The sequence below is a fragment of the Pelophylax lessonae genome (assembly GCF_965119305.1).
Source record: "Pelophylax lessonae genome assembly, chromosome: 3".
In the NCBI taxonomy this organism is placed as follows: domain Eukaryota; kingdom Metazoa; phylum Chordata; class Amphibia; order Anura; family Ranidae; genus Pelophylax; species Pelophylax lessonae.
The window spans coordinates 38771914-38792649 of record NC_138770.1 but is presented as its reverse complement, the minus strand read 5'-3'; the positions used below and the strand labels follow the sequence as shown (position 1 = coordinate 38792649).

At 47.2% G+C, this 20736-nt stretch overlaps 4 protein-coding genes and 1 long non-coding RNA gene across 5 annotated transcripts in view; 2 read left to right on the top strand and 3 right to left on the bottom strand.

Moving 5' to 3' along the window:
• LOC309550737 (uncharacterized protein) overlaps positions 1–20736 on the top strand; it is a 578111-nt gene that overhangs the window by 214552 nt on the left and 342823 nt on the right. The window lies entirely within an intron of this gene.
• LOC309550685 (uncharacterized protein) overlaps positions 1–20736 on the bottom strand; it is a 903485-nt gene that overhangs the window by 666817 nt on the left and 215932 nt on the right. The gene's annotated exons all lie outside the window — the stretch shown is intronic.
• LOC309550757 (uncharacterized protein) overlaps positions 1–20736 on the top strand; it is a 245401-nt gene that overhangs the window by 214092 nt on the left and 10573 nt on the right. The gene's annotated exons all lie outside the window — the stretch shown is intronic.
• Positions 1370–2698, bottom strand: LOC309550001 (uncharacterized protein; the record flags this gene model as incomplete). Its single annotated transcript, XM_082250475.1, has 1 exon — positions 1370–2698. A coding segment is annotated over one exon (1329 nt), but the record flags the coding sequence as incomplete, so codon positions are not given.
• Positions 2901–20736, bottom strand: part of LOC309550800 — an 82682-nt gene continuing 64846 nt past the window's right edge. The window contains exons 2-3 of the long non-coding RNA XR_014225037.1: positions 5225–5306; positions 2901–2913 (exon numbers count right to left, since the gene is read on the bottom strand). This is a non-coding gene — a long non-coding RNA (uncharacterized lncRNA). The remainder of the gene's footprint in view (positions 2914–5224; positions 5307–20736) is intronic.

The window sequence follows — 20736 nt, the reverse complement described above, 5'->3', positions numbered from 1 at the left end:
GGTTCTTGAAACTTTGTGGAAACCATTCATTGATTGCAGAAAAAGGCGGCTCAAGACTGTTGAAGACATTAAAGTTAAGACTAGCACAATTGAGTTGCCTATTGATTACTATCCTCCATGGCGGATAGGACGGGATACGTTGAACTTGTTTTTGGAAAAAGAGAAAAAGATGGTTATGCAGGACAAACTTGAGAAGGACCGAAACAATGCCAAAAATGCAGTTGAAGAATGTGTACATGAGATGAGGGACAAGCTGTGTGGCATTTATGAGAAATCTGTCAATGAAGATGATGGAAACAGTTTCATCCTGAAGCTTGAAGATACAGAGAATTGGCTATATTAAGATGGAGAGGATCAGCCAAAACAAGTGTATATAGACAAAGCAAAGCAGATTGCTCAGAAGGATTTGTCTCTGGCAGCTGAAGCAGACAAAGAATTGAATGGACTGAACATTACTTGGGAAGATACTAGGAGGCTTATCAGTGAGAGTCAAGAGCAGTGCCTGGCACATGCGTGCCTGGCAACCCGTGTCCCAACCCTAGGGTTGAAACAGGGGGGGGGGATATGTGACAGGAAGTCAGGTAAATCTGTGGGTGTTGTCACAGACAAGAGATACATTTCCACCTGGTTTAGAAAATTCACCAATTACTATAGGGTGTCGGCTGCAGAGGTAGCCAGAAAGGTGTAAGGACGTTGAAAAGACTTCAGCTGTTCAGGATGAGGCAATTAAGGCCTCTATAAGTTATCCAGAGGATGATTACTGATTGCTGCCTCCTGAGGCTGTGTGAGCTGAGGAGAGCAGTCAGCTGAAGACTTCTCAAGGTGAGGTCATGGACTTTTTCTGTGTGAAAAGAAAACAAATGGACTATTGATTGTCTGCTGTATGACCAGCAGTGTCTGCCCAGCAGTAGGTTGGGACAGACTCCCTAGGTAGGTTCCTGTGTGTGAAGGTAGACGCCCACAGTGGCCAGGGTTTATTTTATTTTATGTTTGTTTTGAATTATGCTATTTTTGATGCTTGCACTTGTGTGAAGAAAATTGCAAGAATAAACCATAGACTGTTGTTTTCAACTACTCCTCGGCTATCTCTCTGTGTAACGAGCCCCCCCCAAGGGGTCACCCTCTCTCGCTACCGAGCTAACCCCTCAAAATATATATATATATATATATATATATATATATATACACACACACACATATATATATACACCGTTTGACAGTTCTAAGTAATTTTCTAGCAAAAGAGTTGTGATGTCCAGCAACATTCAAATAGAAGACATTTCCCACACTCAAGGCACTAATACACCTCATGGGTTGTGTGGGATCCCTGATGTACAGGAAGACAGGACTTCAGTAAGGAACAATTCCCTCATTCAGGACAGGAACTTGGCTTCTCCCTCATGTGAGATCTCTGATGTGTGGAAAGATAGGACTTCCTTGAAAAACCTTTCCCGCACTCAGGACAAGAATAGGGCTTCTCCCCCGTGTGCAATCTCTGATGTGCCGTAAGATTATACTTCTGTGAAAAACATTTCCCACAGTCAAGACAGGAAAATGGCTTCTTCCCCGTGTGAGATATCTGATGTTTGACAAGTTGTGATTCTCGTACAAAGCATTTCTCGCACTCAGAACAGGAATAAAGCTTCTGACCCGTGTGCAGTCTATAATGCGTGTCAACACTAGACTTCTGTGAAAAAAATTTCCCGCACTCAGGACAGGAAAACTGCTTTTTAGCTATGTGAGATCTCTGATGAATGACAAGTACTGATTTTCGTACAAAAGATTTGCCGCACTCAGGACAGGAATACAGCTTCTCACCTGTGTGAACTTTCAGATGTGTGGAAAGAGAGAACTTGGCTGAAAAACATTTCCCACACTCAAGACAGGAAAATTGCTTCTTAGGGCTGGAATGCATGCTCTCCCCCGTGTGCAATTTCTGATGTCTGTAAAGAATGGACTTCCTTGCAAAATATTTTCCACACTCAGAACAGGAATAGGGCTTTTCCCCCGTGTGAGACCTCTGATGTGTGGAAAGAGAGGACCTAGCTGAAAAACATTTTCCACACTCTGTACAGAAATACGGCTTCTCCCCTGTGTGAAACCTCTGATGTGTGGAAAGACTGGACTTCTGTGAAAAACATTTCCCACACTCAGAACAGAAATATGGCTTTTCCCCTGTATGGGATTTCTGATGTTTGGACAGTCTGGACTTATCCGAAAAACATTTCCCGCACACAGTACAGGAATACAGCTTCTCCCCGGTGTGCAGTCTCTGATGTCTGGAAATACTGTACTTATCTGAAAAGCATTTCCCACACTCAGAACAGAAATATGGCTTCTCCCCTGTATGGGATTTCTGATGTTTGGACAGTCTGGACTTATCCGAAAAACATTTCCCGCACACAGTACAGGAATACAGCTTCTCCCCGGTGTGCAGTCTCTGATGTCTGGAAATACTGTACTTATCTGAAAAACATTTCCCACACTCAGGGCATGAATGTGGCTTCTCTCCTGAGTGAGATCTTTTATGTACATTAAGACGGCATTTAAAAAGGAAACCCTTCCCGCACTCAGTACAGGAAAACCTCTTATCTGTTGGAAGGACGGCACCGTCACCCACAGTCTGAGGTTCCCCAGGATAAGAGGAATACGATGGTCCGGCACCGTCCCTCACAGTCTGAGGTTCCTCAGGATAAGAGGGATACGATGGTCCGGCACTGTCCTTCACAGTCTGAGGTTCCTCAGGATAAGAGGAATACGATGGTCCATCTACACTGTGTGGTGTTGGATGGAGATTTGAGGTAGCCGGGTTTTCTCCTGGACTATACTGTGTGATGTCCTCATCTTCTACTTTACAGTCTGGAGACAAAGTGAGACAATCCTCTGAGGTTTTCCTCATCTCCCGTCCATCTACTAAAATAGAAATACAAAGATTATTACTAGACATCAGCAGATTGGTTCCCCTAAACCAGGACTCCGCCCACATCAGGCCGCTTTGTCTCTGAGAATCTTACAATTCCACCCTCAAGGTAACTAGTAAATGGGTCCTCTGATCTTCTACCAGTTCATTTCTTTATTCATGGACTTTAGTCAGAGAGTGAGGAAACAACGAGAACTGTCTTTATAGGAGTGACAGAGATGAGGGGATTATAGGACGAGTGTCCCTTCCCCCTCTATCACTTACGGCTCATTTACACTTTGCTTCGACTTCAACACATATTAAAGCACCTACTTCTTCAACATGCTTTTTTGAAGCTTTACTGAAGCTTGGCAAATGCCCCATGCGAATCTCCTCTCTCCAGTGCCTCCAGCTCTGGTATGATCCTCCTCTCTCCAGGGCTCACAGTTCTAATGTGTTTCTCTGGTACCTGCTCAGCTTCTGCCAGTTTGTTCCCTTGCAGCACATCATGTTGTGCACGTTATCCATGCTAGTTTCTTGCTCTGCTGCTGATGCCCCTCGGCACTGTTGTGATCCTCCCCCATTCTCTGTCAATTGTCGCCAGTGTGCGGATCCTTCCCCGCTCTCTCTCCAGTGCATGCAGGGAGCCGATCCCCCTCCCTCTCCTGATTGCGCACCCCCCGTGTGTCCACCTACTGTGAGTGCAGTGTACTGATCCCATCTCCCCTCCCGTTTGTGCAAGGTTCTGATACTTCCCCCTTCCCCCATGTGTGTAGTGTGCTGATAGTCCCACCCCCCTCTTCTGTGTGCGCAGTGGGCTGATCCTCCCCCCACCTCTCTCTTCTGTGTGTGCATTTGTGTGCAGCAGGCTGATCCTCTCCCCCTCCCCCGCTGCTCCTCCCCCATCTCTCACCAGTGCTGACCGTGTGCAAATCCTCCCCCACCATTCTCTATCACGTAGCGGTAGAGTGCTGATCCCCCCTCCCCCTCTTTTTTTCCTGTGTGTGCAGCAAGCTGTTCCTCCCCTACAACTCTCCTTGGTGCCTCCAGCTCTTCCATCACCTTCCCCTGTAACATTCTATGAGCCAGTCTGCTTTTGCCTGTACCTCTGTCTGGTCCGGTCCTGCTCCTCCACATTGCTGACCAACTGTGACATCTGTGGCACCCACCCCCATGCGTATAGTGTATAATATATATATATATATATATATATATATATATATATATATATATATATATATATATATATATATATATATATATATATATCTATATATAGTTACATGTGTTGGGTTTCCAAGTGCTTCCTGGGATATCATATACCTTGAATAAATTAAAAGCAAGGCTAAGCTGAATAAAAGCCTGTCAGAAGTTTCAGGTGTTTCAAGCTAGCTTTGTCATAGACTTCTATGGAGGCTTTGGAGAAGCTTTAAAGCAGTGGTTCTCAACTTTGGCCTACAGGGCCCACTACCAGGCCAGATTTTAAGTATTACCTTGGAGAGATGCAGACTAGAGTACTGCAATCACTGAGCAGCAAATGATATCACCTGGGATGTATTTCAGTTATCTTGAAAATCTGGCCTGTTAGTGGGCCCTGTAGGCCAGGGTTGAGGACCACTGCTTTAAAGCACCAATAAAGTGAAATGGGGTATAGTTTTTGAACCGAAGCAAAGCAAACACAATGTGTAACCAGAACTGTAAGGTAACTATTTTAGTTAGTGAAAGGCGCTGTGATTGCCATTCAGGGTGCTTTGAAAAAGCGTGTCCAATTCAATGTTTTGAAGCAAGTGTGAATGAGTCCTAAATGACATCTTCCCAACACAAGTCCTGCACTTCCTTATTCAGTCCATGATTCAGTCATGAATAATAGCGGGGCTGAGCCCTACCAGAGGTCAGAGAGTGAGGATGGGGGGAGAACAACCAAGATGAAGACTGGACTGATACTGAAGACCACCATCATTGGGTTATTGGTTCCTCCCTCATTATCACTTTCTGTTTAAGGTTCCAAAGTTTGAGGATGTAATCACATTATTATCACCATGTAAAAGTCTGTCCTCCAATCAAATCATCAGATATAAAATGTCCAGCTGGTAGAAAATGGGTGTAACAAAAGAGAATACATATTATGTTTATACTGTATATAGCAGTTGGTAGAAGGTAGAAGTCAGGACGATGTAATGTGCAACATATTGTATAAGATATGGGGAACACAGCTCAGGAAAGTGACCAGGGTATTACAGGCTGATATCACCCAGTCCTTGCCCTACTCTGGACCAATCAGTGAGCAGTATGGGTGGAGGAATGTATTTAGTGTGAATGACCCACCTGTGCTGATCTCTGTAGGAGTGTCCTCCTCTATAAATGTCCTCGTTATTCCATCCTCCTCCATAGACTGCTGATCATCCCTCTCTTCTTCTTCTGCTTTCACCTCAAATTCTATATCGATTGGATCTCCACTCTAAATCAAGAAAATGAGAGAGAATATCATCTGTAAAATATAAGCTTTATTATTGTGACATAACAAAAAAATTTCACACGCCACCTCTATGAGTCTATGTTTTAGATCAGTGATCGCCGGATGCAGCGCTTTGTTAGCCTTGCTCTGTCCCTTGGGGCACTATTCCATCCAATGATACCAACAATATGGCATAATACCTGTCACTGACACCAACAATGGGGAACTATTCCTCTCTCTGAGACCAATGATGGGGTCATAATGCCTACCATTGATACAAGCCATACGGAACTATTCCTCCCACTGACACCAACAATGGGGTCATAATGCCTACCATTGATACAAGCCATACGGAACTATTCCTCCCACTGACACAAACAATGGGGTCATAATGCCTACCATTGATACAAGCCATACGGAACTATTCCTCCCACTGACACCAACAATGGGGTCATAATGCCTACCATTGATACAAGCCATACGGAACTATTCCTCCCACTGACACAAACAATGGGGTCATAATGCCTACCATTGATACAAGCCATACGGAACTATTCCTCCCACTGACACCAACAATGGGGTCATAATGCCTACCATTGATACAAGCCATACGGAACTATTCCTCCCACTGACAAACAATGTGGTCATAATGCCTACCATTGATACAAGCCATACGGAACTATTCCTCCCACTGACACAAACAATGGGGTCATAATGCCTACCATTGATACAAGCCATAAGGAACTATTCCTCCCACTGACACCAACAGAAAGACAAAATTCTTCCCACCGACATCAACAATGGGGCAATATTCCTTCCACTATCCCCAAATATAGAGCATTGTTTACTCCCAATGGATGCCAGACATTTTCTACTTTCCCACTGGCCCCCCTAAAGTCTGAAGGACTTTAAACTGGCCCTTTTTTATTTTAAGTTTGGAGATCTCTGCTGTAGATGCTCTGTCCCAACAACCTTGCAATGTTGAGGGATGGTGTGCTCTTCCTGTGTGGAATCCCGGAAATACAGAGGACGGGGACATCTCTCTGGTGGGTTTCTGTAGTTGGATGACTCCACCATGTTGTCTTGATACCGATTTTTGTGTCCTTTTAGAAACTCTGACTCTTCCATCACCCCATCCTCATCATCTTCCTCTTTTATCTCTTCTTTAACTTCAACTTTAGAATCTCTTAGGTCTCCACTCTGTATATATAATAAAAATGACATCAAATGTAACAATGCAGATAATGTACAGATTCTAATGATACTATCAGTGATTGTTCCTCATCTACCTGATGATGGTGAGGGATGGTGTGACCTTCCTGTGTGGAATCCCGGGAATACAGAGGATGGGGACATCTCTCTGGTGGGTTCCTGGTATTAGGTGGCTCCATCATATCCTTATGCCCGTCTAAAATCTCCTCTATCACTCCATACTCCTCATCCTCATCTTTATACTTTTCTTTAAAATCAATATTATCATCCCCGCGGTTTCCACTCTGAATATAAAATACAACATTCATTGTAACAAACATGCTGTGTATAAATCACAACTTTCAATAATTGTCAATCATCTACCTGATGATGGTGAGGGATGGTGTGACCTTCCTGTGTGGAATCCCGGGAATACAGAGGACGGGGACATCTCTCTGGTGGGTTCCCATTACTGGATCCATCTGTAGGAAACACACACACTGACTGAATACATTGTTTCTATGTGTTTATCAGATGATGGGGGATCTAGGTGGAGCCTCCGTACTGCTCTCTCCTTTACAATAAAGTCTCATCTTACCCGGTGATGTGAGGGGCGGCTGATTCTCCATCATGACGTCCTTGTAGAGATCCTTGTGTCCTTCTAAATACTCCCACTCCTCCATGGAAAAATAGACAGTGACATCCTGACACCTTATAGGAACCTGACACACACAATGATACAGTCACCATCCAGACACATCCCTTGTCTGTTACTGGGTAATGTCCCAGAATTCCCAGCACTGCTCACCTCTCCTGTCAGCAGCTTCTCTCTCCTTCTCTATTCTATCAGGACGGAAGGTGGAGGCAATGAGATGGCCATGTGAACACCAGATGTCACAGGAGGAAAACTCTAGATTTAAACACGCATAGTAAAATCAAATGATATTCCCAGAATCCTCCTCACCTCTCTGGTCATGTCTCCATTTTATTTTTTAATAAAGCCTCACATCAGGCTGAGATATAATTTAACAACCCCCCCCCCCCTTTCTTTCCTGCAGGTTAAAAGCTTGTCATAGCCATTCTGGTATCATTACATTTGCACATGAGAATGGCAAGGGTCAATCCCACATTCTAAGAAAGGTAAAAAGCCAATTGGAGGTACATAGGGAGGAGGAGCTGCAAGGTCAGTGTGATGTCATAGGATTCTCTGACTGACTGGAGGGAAATTGGGAGGAGGAGCTGTGAGGGGCAGTTTGGGAGGTTTCTGTACACAGAATAATTTCTCCAGGGTGCGTCCCACCTCTCTTAAGCTGAAAGATGAACGTTGTCTTTGAGCTTTGCCAGGACACATCATATTTCTGTAATCTCAGTGTATCAGTGACTTTACTGATCACATTTTAGGATGAATTTCCGAGACTGGGATCATTATGGGAGAATTAGTTTTCAGGACATTTACTACAAATTAAATTTTTCCCCTCTTTCTTCCTATTTGAACCTTATAATAGAAATAAATACATTATCCAATCCCCCCTAAATAACCTGATGGGGTGAGAAGGTGATTGGTGAGAGTGAGAAAGATGACACATCTCCAAAATGAAAAGAATGTTCCGGCCCAGTAAGTGGGGAAACGTTCTGCGCCTGAAGGGGTTAATCTAGGTTTCCACAATATATATGTGTGTATCATCATCTGCTGGAGATAAAAGACGTCACAGTGACTATGGGGGAAGAGGACGGACATGACGGGGGGGGGGGGGGGGGGGTTACTGGGTGTAAATAGAAAAATAAGATCTTATTACCTCCACTGCTGCGTCTTCCAGCAATGTCTCCTCTCTACTTCCTCCCAACTCACCTCTCACCTCTCACCTGGAACTTACTATTTATACCTGACATCACTTCCTGTCTGTATTCCATAGAGACTTCCTGTCTGGGTAGAAGTGAGATCACCACCTTGTGGAGCTCAGAGGAACTGTGAGGGGATGTTCAGGGACTTTATACAGGCATACCCCGCTTTAAGTACACTCACTTTAAGTACACTCGCGAGTAAGGACACAGCTTGTTCAGCTTGGCATGACACTACTCTCGGTTTTCAACATTGGCGTCTGTAGGAAATCTTGGTCAGCTTGACATGGCACTGCTCCCAAACCATAAGTGACAGGGATACCAAACTTAGGGAGCACCGAGAGGGTACCCAGGACTACAACATATCATGTTTGTGGCTGGCCAGCTTGACTAGGTAATCTACTATGTCATAGTCCTGGATCCCCTTAACATGCTCCCCAAGCTCGGTGTCCTTGTCACATGGTTTGGGAGCAATGCCATGTCAAGCTGACCAAGATTTCCTATGGAGCTAGTGTATTTACATGCATTGAGAAATGAAAAAAGGTATTGCTTCACTTTAAGTACATTTTCGTTTTACATACATGCTCTGGTCCCATTGTGTACTTAAAAGTGGGGTATGCCTGTACAAGACTTTAGTAATGATTATTATTAGTAGTAATCAGCGTGGATTCATGAAAAATCCTCACGATGAAGTGAGTTGCCATCTAGATAAAGGAAGGCTTGTGGATGTGGTGTAGCTGGATAAAGGAAGGCCTGTAGATGTGGTGTATCTGGATAAAGGAAGGCCTGTAGATGTGGTGTATCTGGATAAAGGAAGGTCTGTAGATGTGGTGTATCTGGATAAAGGAAGGCCTGTGGATGTGGTGTAGCTGGATAAAGGAAGGCCTGTGGATGTGGTGTATCTAGATAAAGGAAGCTCTGTGGATGTGGTGTATCTAGATAAAGGAAAGCCTGTGGATGTGGTGTATCTAGATAAAGGAAGGCCTGTAGATGTGGTGTATCTGGATAAAGGAAGGTCTGTAGATGTGGTGTATCTGGATAATGGAAGGCCTGTGGATGTGGTGTATCTGGATAAAGGAAGGCCTGTGGATGTGGTGTATCTAGATAAAGGAAAGCCTGTGGATGTGGTGTATCTGGATAAAGGAAGGCCTGTGAATGTGGTGTATCTAGATAAAGGAAAGCCTGTGGATGTGGTGTATCTGGATAAAGGAAGGCCTGTGGATGTGGTGTATCTGGATAAAGGAAAGCCTGTGGATGTGGTGTATCTAGATAAAGGAAGGCCTGTAAATGTGGTGTATCTGGATAAAGGAAGGCTTGTGGATGTGGTGTATCTGGATAAAGGAAAGCCTGTGGATGTGGTGTATCTGGATAAAGGAAGGCTTGTGGATGTGGTGTATCTGGATAAAGGAAGGTCTGTGGATGTGGTGTATCTGGATAAAGGAAGGCCTGTGGATGTGGTGTATCTGGATAAAGGAAGGCCTGTGGATGCGGTGTATCTGGATAAAGGAAGGCCTGTGGATGCGGTGTATCTGAATAAAGGAATGCCTGTGGATGCGGTGTATCTGGATAAAAGAAGGCCTGTGTATGTGGTGTATCTGGACTTTGCAAAGGCATTTGATACAGTTCCCCACAAACGCTTACTGTACAAACTAAGGTACATAGGTATGGACCATAGGGTGAGTACCTGGAGCTCCAGGGGCGAGTCCAGAGGGTGGTGATAAATGGGGGGTACTCGGATTGGGCAGATGTGGAAAGTGGGGTCCCCCAAGGATCTGTCCTGGGACCAATCCTGTTTAATTTATTCATAAATGACCTAGAGGATGGGATATCCATCACAATCTCAGGATTTGCTGACAATACAAAGCTAAGCAGGGCAATAACTTCTATGCAGGATGTGGAAACCTTACAAGCGGACCTGAACAAAATAATGGGGTGGGCAACTACATGGCAGATGAGATTTAATGTTGAAAAATGTAAGGTAATGCACTTGGGCATCAGAAACACAAAAGCAAGCTACTCACTAGGGGGGAACTTCTGGGTGAGTCTAGGATGGAAAGGGACCTGGGGGTCCTAGTGGATAACAGGCTTGGCAGTGGCATGCATCGCCAAGCTGCTGCAAGCAAAGCCAACAGAATACTGGGATGTATAAAAAAGGGGATTCACTCCAGAAATAAAAAGATTATTCTCCCACTCTACAAGACTCTGGTCCGGCCACATCTGGAGTATTCCGTCCAGTTCTGGGCACCGGTCCTCAGGAAGGATGTGCTGGAACTGGAGAGAGTCCTGAGAAGGGCAATGAAGATGATTAGGGGAATGGAGGACATCAGCTATGAGGCAAGACTACAAGAATTGAACTTATTCTCTCTTGAGAAGAGACGATTGAGGGGGGATATGATATCAATGTACAAATACTGTACTCGAGATGACCCGAGCATAAGGAACAAATTTTTCAGAGAAAGGGAATACAATAAGACACGTGGCCACTCACTAAAACTAGAGGAAAAACAGTTTAACCTTAAACTATGTAAGGGGTTATTTACTTTCAGAGTAGTAAGGATGTGGGATTCTCTTCCATAAGCAGTCGTATCAACAGGGAGCATTGATAGTTTCAAAAACCTATTAGATGGGCATCTTAAAGACCACAACATACAGGGGTATACAATGTACGGTTAACAGCAAACACACACACACATCATAGGTTGAACTGGATGGACTGATGTCTTTTTTCAACCTCACTAACTATGTAACTGCAGCCCGGAGAAACGTCTCGTAGTGTGAACACAGCCTTGTGCTATGTGTGTATGTACTGTATATCCGATTTGCCAAGACAGTTGTTCTCTTCAGATATCTATTTAACAATGTCTGTGTCCTTGGCTGTGTCTCAAAAGTCACAATGTAAAGTGTAAATGTGCAATCGTAGACCAATCAGCGTCTAGGGTGGGGCTGTAAGTGGCCAATGAACATGTAGTGATCAGTAGTGGGTGGGTATCAGAGAACACTCAGGCAGAGGTTCTCCTGCTCCTTGGACCCATCAGGACATGGTACACAGTGTGTGGAATGGGCTCCGCTCTGGATGCTCCTCCTAGGGTGTGTCCGGTGATTAGTGCCTGGCTTCCCCAAACCTGCCAGATATGTACTTTGTAGAAGTTATTGCTTCCCACTGTGTATCCCATCCTCGGGGAGGTGGTAGAGCCCAGAGGAAGGGAGTGGAGGGCACTGTGTGTGGGGGTTGTATGAGAGTCATCAGGTGCTCTGTGTGTGGTGAAAGAAGGGGGATCGAGGGTGCTTTGTGGGGTTCTGGTGGAAGGGAAAGGGTAGCCTTTTCTATGTCCCACCACCTAGCTGGGGAACTTCTCTTAACTTCCTATCTACACTGAGCATGGAATATTAGTGACAGCTGTCCACTTCTAGGAACAAATACCCCCATGTACCCTATTTAACCCTCCATTCTCCTAATTACACTCCATGTCCTTCTCCTCCACCCATTTTTCACCCTTTTCTACCCCTCTCTACCCCCTTCATCACGCGTTACCCCCTCTTCATCCCTCACTTCACCACTCCATCGCCCTCTTCACTCCTTCTGTTCCAGTCCTCACCCCCTTGTCAAAGACGCAAGCTCGCGGTGACTAGCTAACTGAGGTGAGGACCTACTGTAGCTGGCTGACCACACACAGGCAGATACGAATCTTACATATGTAGCACTACTCCCATGGGAGCTGCTGGTTGTGGATTCCCCTGGGTTACCCATAGCAACAACATGACAATATAGCATATTCTAAGTGCTTGGCTCAGTCAGAAATCAGTCTAGGGGGTTGGGTTTTTGTTGTTTAATTGGAGAACTGGGATGGGAGAAGGGATGAGTGGAATACTCCAATTGAATAAACTATGCACAATTGCTGGGACTTCTGAATAAAGCCGAGTGCCGCAAGGCCGCTGCTTCACCTTGCCACTAAGTGAAGAAGAATTAGATGAACTGTACTGTACTGTGAATCGCTCTTCAGGGTCCTACTCGGCACTCCCTTTGTCCCTACTCTTCAGGGTTCTATACGGCACCCCCTTTAATCTGACACACTGTGTGAGCTGACCCCTTGATCCTCTGACTTGACTAGAGTGGTCCCCCTTCCTCGGCAGACCCTCCGGGAAGTCCCCTTGTACTCACGGACACTGTTTTTCCCAGAAGACTCTGGCAGCAGCTCCACTGTCAGCTTTACATGATCCTCTGCAGCTCAGCTCCACACCTGGTTCACTAGGCCGACCGCCTATGACCACCTTCCTCATACAACAGGAGAAGAGACAGCCGCCAGCCTCCTCCTGGGACTCTGCTTCCCACCAAAGACTGCCCTGTCACATGTCCCCCTGGCTTTTATGAACAATCCCAGGATGCACTGCAAGAGTGCCCACCCACTGAGACTCCCACAAAAGCCAATGTGACACTGGCTGGGTTTCCTCCACTGTCCAACAAGATCCCTTATTGGATACAGTGGGGACACTCCCTCAGACCCAGTGAATCACACCTGAAAAACATGCAACAGGCAACCTAGTAGATCAGGCTCCCCTGATAAACAGAAGGAGCATAAAATGCTTTTACCTAGCACCTACCTAGGAGGGTGCTACACATACAATCTGGTGCACTCTAAGGGTTGGAGAGCAGTCTAGCAATTAGCACACATTTCTAGGGTTCCTCCAGCTATCCTACAAGCTAGAACCCGGTGTTAATTACTCTTCCCACTGTCCACATACCCACACACCAGATACACGACTCATGGTAGCTTGTAACTACCTATCTGTTTTTGTCCTCTGACTGGTCTGCTAGGCCAGGGGTTCCCAAACTTTTCAGACCGCGACCCCCAATATTAGATTGCTGACGACCCGCGACCCCTCCCCCTCCCCCTCGTATGTAAGATTTGCGATTTGGTTACATACTGACAGAGCTAAAACAAAAAGGAACACAATCTCTAAGCCAGGCTATTTTATTAACAAATTACAGCCCACCAGCAGTGTCCATACATGCAGCCCACCAGCAGTGTCCATACATGCAGCCCACCAGCAGTGTCCATACATGCAGCCCACCAGCAGTGTCCATACATGCAGCCCACCAGCAGTGTCCATACATGCAGCCCACCAGCAGTGTCCATACATGCAGCCCACCAGCAGTGTCAATGAATGCAGCCCACCAAGTGTCCATACATGCAGCCCACCAAGTGTCCATATAAGCAGCCCACCAAGTGTCCATATAAGCAGCCCACCAAGTGTCCATATAAGCAGCCCACCAAGTGTCCATACATGCAGCCTAGCAAGCGCAATGTCCAAATATGCAGCATCGCAAGCGCCATTGGAACTAACCTCATTTTGTTTCAAAAAAGACCGGGAAGCAGCGCCGAGAGCAGAAGGGGCGGGCCGGGCCGAGAAGGAAGGACGAGCTGTCATACCGTAAGAGCAGAAGGGGGCGGGCCGAGCTGAGGAGAAGGGAGAACAAGCGAGCGCAGTCATCGGAAGTCCCGTCTCCTCTGCCGAGACGTGTGACGTCTGTCATAGGCGGGACTACCGATGACTGCGCTCGCTCGTTCTCTCTTCTCCTCGGCTCGGCCCGCCCCTTCGGCTCTAATGACAGCTAGTCCTTCCTTCTCCTCGGCCCGGCCCGCCCCTTCTGCTCTCGGCGATGCTTCCTGGCCGTTTTTTTTTTTAATATCGGCGTATAACACGCATCTCGCGACCCCCCGCTCCCCACTCCGCGACCCCCCGGGGGGTCGCGACCCCCACTTTGGGAACCACTGTGCTAGGCAACCATACACACACCCAGATCTCCGTCTGGCAGATATGCTAGTTTACCATCTACGTGCAATCTGCCAACACACAGTATAATTGCATACAGATTCGCAAGGAACTTAGACTGAGCACATAGACACGACACTACAGCAATCCAAAGATAGGAGTCCTAGCTTAGTAGACAGAAGACGCTTAATAATTTTATAATATAAGAACAGCAGGGAGCGCCAGACTAAGTGCAGTACTATGGGCACAGTCTTTATTAAAGGACAATTGGCAACTCGCATTTAGATGTCAAAACAAAGCATGTTGATATAGGTCACTGCTCTCCAAAGGGCTGCACGGTGGATAGTCACGATGCTGCTGTGGCCACCATCAGGATCGGATTCTGCTGTAGGAAGAGCCAGGTAATGCAGAGAACCAGGCTGCAATACACAGGGGCACTGGCCAGGATGTGATGTCACCGTGGGTGGAACAGGAAGCAGAGGGAATTGGTTACGCGTTTCAAAGCCTCGTAGCTTCTTTCTAAAACCATGTAGAGCCATGAAAACCTTGGAAATATATAACCACTGTAGGTGGGGCCAGTAGACTATATACAATGAGAGATTGATCATGCAGGGAGGCCGTTAACCCAAGATGACCAGCACAGAGGGGGGAACCACAGAGTACAGAGCCAGAGATAAACACACAATAAAAGACCGATCATACAGGGAGGCCATTAACCCTTAATAGACTGTACTGAGGGGGGGGGGGAATTACAGAGTTCAGACAAACAGAAACCCAAACATTGTGAAAGCATAAAGTTCAATATACAATAGGGTGTAGCATTAACCCTTAATAGCCTGCACAATCATTAACCAGTTCTGGGCCGGAAGGATTTGCCCCCTCAAAGACCAGACCATTTTTTGCGATTCCGCACTGTGTTCTTTTTTTTCCACAAATAGAGCTTTCTTTTGGTGGTATTTGATCACCTCTGCGATTTATATTTTTTGTGCTATAAACAACAAATGTTTGCACCCACAATGCCGGTATTACCACTGAAACCCAAGGACGTATGGGTACGTCCATTTGGGGGAAGTGGTTAAAGTGTTACTTAACCTGCAACAGTAAAGTCAGTCTGTATATGCAGTAAAGCATTCTTGTTATACTCACTGTGGAACCTAAGGAGTAATCCTCTGCATTGTGAAAAAAGGCTGTTTGATCCTGTCTTCTCTGATCCTTCCCTTCTTCCACTGTCTCCAATCCATCTCCTGACTGTAAAGGTGCCCCCTAACATTGGTTTCTAGCTTGTTCTTCACTCTGGCTTATTGCAATAAACTTATGTAGTAACAATGATTCTTCAGTAGAAAAAGAGGGACTTACAACATTAAGAAATGTACCTGGCATTATGCCCAGAGGCTTCTATAGAAATAAAGGAACTTACAACGTTATGAGATGTACCTGGCATTATGCCCAGAGGCATCTATAGAAAAAGAGGAGCTTACATAGTTGCCAACATTTGAAAAAAAATTCCAGGGACACTTTGCAGCACAGCTATTACTTACCACACCCACTTCCCTGAAGCTCCGCCCACCCTGAATAATTAATTTCCGCCTACTTATCAGATTATAGGGTCTACTCAATATAAAGAGAATTACAAGAAATGAAAAAGGGAATTTCAAACTTAAGGCCAAAGTAGCAGAGTTGGAATAATTCTCCAATTCAGCTGCACTACTTCTGGGTAACATTTACGGGCAGCCCAATTAATGGGCGCTTCCAGGGACAATGTACATTACCTGGGACAGGCTACTATTTGCTGGGAATTTCCCAGCAAAAACGGGACAGTTGGCAAGTATGAGCTTACAACGTTATGAGATGTACCTGCCATTATGCCCAGAGGCTTCTATAGAAAAAGAGGAACTTACAACGTTATGAAATGTACCTGGAATTATGCCCAGAGGCTTCTATAGAAAAAGAGGGACTTACAACGTTATGAGATGTACCTGGCATTATGCCCAGAGGCTTCTATAGAAAAAGAGGGACTTACAACGTTATGAAATGTACCTGGCATTATGCCCAGAGGCTTCTATAGAAAAAGAGGAACTTACAACGTTATGAAATGTACCTGGCATTATGCCCAGAGGCTTCTATAGAAAAAGAGGGACTTACAACGTTATGAAATGTACCTGGAATTATGCCCAGAGGCTTCTATAGAAAAAGAGGGACTTACAACGTTATGAAATGTACCTGGCATTATGCCCAGAGGCTTCTATAGAAAAAGAGGGACTTACAACGTTATGAAATGTACCTGGAATTATGCCCAGAGGCTTCTATAGAAAAAGAGGAACTTGCTTGCGGAGTGGAATTTTTTATGGCAAACGATATGGCTTTATTAAAGCGGAGTTCCAGCCGTTTTTGTGTTTATAAAAAGTCAGCAGCTACAAAAAAGTGTAGCTGCTGACTTTTAATAAACATACGATCCAGCGATGCGGCCGCCCGAAGCCTCGCTCCTCTTCCTCTCCTCTCGGTGGCACCAGCGTCTCTAGTGTGGGCATCCGGCTGTGACAGCTTGCGGCCTCACAGCCGGGTGCGCACTGCGCATGTGCGAGTCGTGGTGCGCAAAGTGAATGGCCGGGCAATCTTCTGGGACCTCTGACGTGTCCCAGAAGATTGCAGGGAGGGAGGGGGAGAGAACTTCCATTTCGAGCTGCCTAGGCGGCCCGAGCGGAAGTAGGAGGGGGTACCTGTCAAATCTAGATACCGACCCCCCCCCCCCCCAAAAAAAAATGACATGCCAAATGTGGCATGTCAGGGGGTCAGGAGTATTTAAAGCGGAAGTTCCACTTTTGGGTGGAACTCTGCTTTAAGCACGCCTTTCAGTATGCTCATGAATAAAAAAAATAAGTATTTTCATGATTGGATAATGAATATGTTTGGGGTACATAGACCACACCCCAAAAAAAAGGCTCTGTCCCCTATTGGTGGTAAACTATAGGTGGATATTCTCCATTGGTTTAACAGAAATATTGCCCGGTCATATCCTGCTTTGTATACTGTACTTAAAGTGGAGTTCCACCCTATTTTTATACTTCCCTCCATCTTCTCGCTCCGGGTCACCTGAAAAAGAAATGGATAATCGCATATTTTTTTTTTTTTTACTTACCTCGTAGCGAAGAAAAAATACTTACCTTACTTCCTTCTTCCTCCTTCCTCGGCCGCGGCCCGTCGTCACTTCCTGGCTCTGCAATGATTCCTGGGAGCTGAACGTCATAGCTCCCAGGAATCATTGCGCCTGCACCGGCCCCGACGTCAGTTCCGGGTCGCGCGCGTCATCCCCTTCTAAACAGCTTCTGGGCATGCCCAGAAGCTGTAGAGGGATGACGCGCGTGTGCACCGGAAGTGACGTCGGGGCCGGCGCAGAGCATCGTGGGACCAAAGAAGGCGGAAGAAGACGCCGAAGGGGATCTCGCTGGCTTCAAGCTGCCCACATCTGAGATGGCAGCGCTGGACAAGACGTTTGCAAGGTAAGTATTTGTCCTAACAGGTAAGTGCAACCCGGGACAGATCAGAGACTATCCATTGTGGAATGCACTAGCCCTGACTGTCCCGGGGGTATTAAAAAAAAAAAAAATCCAGGGTGGAACTCCGCTTTAAGATGCTGAAAAGAGGACTTAATATGAGTAATGCTTTCATGACATTCAGTGTTTGTGTCTGAGTGCATTGCTTCCAGGGCTTTGTGTCTGCTAGTGTGGAACAGAGGGTGCAAGCACAGGTCAGAGCTGTCTTTAATAATGATTGGACCCTGGGCAAACCTTTTCTTTGCCCCCCCCCCCCCCCATGCAATTTCACTCTCCACCCCCAACATCCCATATCACATCGACTTATCTATAAAAAACGTTAATAATGTTAGCAAAGAACTGGTCCACACTCACCCACTGGTTGCTAGAGGGTACTCGTTATCATTATCGATCGCTGATTGGTTGTCAGAGGTTACAGCATTTCATTACCTCTCACTGTCTTCAGCCCTGCAGAACATCACACCTGTCTCCTCTCTCCCTGAAGATCAATCACACGTCTCCTCTCTCCCTGCCCTGCAGAACGTCACACATACGTCTCCTCTCTCCCTGCCCTGCAGAACGTCACACACACGTCTCCTCTCTCCCTGCCTGCAGAACGTCACACACGTCTCCTCTCTCCCTGCCCTGCAGAACATTACACACGTCTCCTCTCTCCCTGCCCTGCAGAACATCACACACGTCTCCTCTCTCCCTGCCCTGCAGAACATCACACACGTCTCCTCTCTCCCTGCCCTGCAGAACATTACACACGTCTCCTCTCTCCCTGCCCTGCAGAACATTACACGTCTCCTCTCTCCCTGCCCTGCAGAACATTACACGTCTCCTCTCTCCCTGCCCTGCAGAACATTACACACGTCTCCTCTCTCCCTGCCCTGCAGAACATTACACACGTCTCCTCTCTCCCTGCCCTGCAGAACATTACACGTCTCCTCTCTCCCTGCCCTGCAAAATGTTACACACACGTCTCCTCTCTCCCTGCCCTGCAGAACATCACACACGTCTCCTCTCTCCCTGCCCTGCAGAACATCACACGTCTCCTCTCTCCCTGCCCTGCAGAACATTACACATGTCTCCTCTCTCCCTGCCCTGCAGAACGTCACACACGTCTCCTCTCTCCCTGCCCTGCAGAACGTCACACACACGTCTCCTCTCTCCCTGCCTGCAGAACGTCACATACGTCTCCTCTCTCCCTGCCCTGCAGAACATCACACACGTCTCCTCTCTCCCTGCCCTGCAGAACATTACACACGTCTCCTCTCTCCCTGCCCTGCAGAACATCACACACGTCTCCTCTCTCCCTGCCCTGCAGAACATCACACACGTCTCCTCTCTCCCTGCCCTGCAGAACATTACACACGTCTCCTCTCTCCCTGCCCTGCAGAACATTACACACGTCTCCTCTCTCCCTGCCCTGCAGAACATTACACACGTCTCCTCTCTCCCTGCCCTGCAGAACATTACACGTCTCCTCTCTCCCTGCCCTGCAAAACGTTACACACACGTCTCCTCTCTCCCTGCCCTGCAGAACATTACACATGTCTCCTCTCTCCCTGCCCTGCAGAACATTACACACGTCTCCTCTCTCCCTGCCCTGCAGAACATCACACACGTCTCCTCTCTCCCTGCCCTGCAGAACATCACACGTCTCCTCTCTCCCTGCCCTGCAGAACATTACACATGTCTCCTCTCTCCCTGCCCTGCAGAACGTCACACACGTCTCCTCTCTCCCTGCCCTGCAGAACATCACACCTCTCCTCTCTCCCTGCCCTGCAGAACATTACACATGTCTCCTCTCTCCCTGCCCTGCAGAACATTACACACGTCTCCTCTCTCCCTGCCCTGCAGAACATCACATACGTCTCCTCTCTCCCTGCCCTGCAGAACATCACACACGTCTCCTCTCTCCCCGCACTGCAGAACATTACACACGTCTCCTCTCTCCCTGCCCTGCAGAACGTCACACATACGTCTCCTCTCTCCCTGCCCTGCAGAACGTCACACACACGTCTCCTCTCTCCCTGCCCTGCAGAACATTACACATGTCTCCTCTCTCCCTGCCCTGCAGAACATCACACACGTCTCCTCTCTCCCTGCCCTGCAGAACATCACACACGTCTCCTCTCTCCCTGCCCTGCAGAACATCACACACGTCTCCTCTCTCCCTGCCCTGCAGAACATTACACACGTCTCCTCTCTCCCTGCCCTGCAGAACATTACACGTCTCCTCTCTCCCTGCCCTGCAAAACGTTACACACACGTCTCCTCTCTCCCTGCCCTGCAGAACATCACACACGTCTCCTCTCTCCCTGCCCTGCAGAACATCACACACGTCTCCTCTCTCCCTGCCCTGCAGAACATCACACGTCTCCTCTCTCCCTGCCCTGCAGAACATTACACATGTCTCCTCTCTCCCTGCCCTGCAGAACGTCACACACGTCTCCTCTCTCCCTGCCCTGCAGAACATCACACCTCTCCTCTCTCCCTGCCCTGCAGAACATTACACATGTCTCCTCTCTCCCTGCCCTGCAGAACATTACACGTCTCCTCTCTCCCTGCCCTGCAGAACGTCACACACGTCTCCTCTCTCCCTGCCCTGCAGAACATCACACCTCTCCTCTCTCCCTGCCCTGCAGAACATTACACATGTCTCCTCTCTCCCTGCCCTGCAGAACATTACACACGTCTCCTCTCTCCCTGCCCTGCAGAACATCACATACGTCTCCTCTCTCCCTGCCCTGCAGAACGTCACACACACGTCTCCTCTCTCCCTGCCTGCAGAACGTCACATACGTCTCCTCTCTCCCTGCCCTGCAGAACATCACACACGTCTCCTCTCTCCCTGCCCTGCAGAACATTACACACGTCTCCTCTCTCCCTGCCCTGCAGAACATCACACGTCTCCTCTCTCCCTGCCCTGCAGAACATCACACGTGTCTCATTTCTCTCTGCCCTGCTGTAAATCATCACACACTCTCCTTGCCCTGCAGATCATCACACATGTCTCCTCCACCCTGCCCTGCAGATCATCA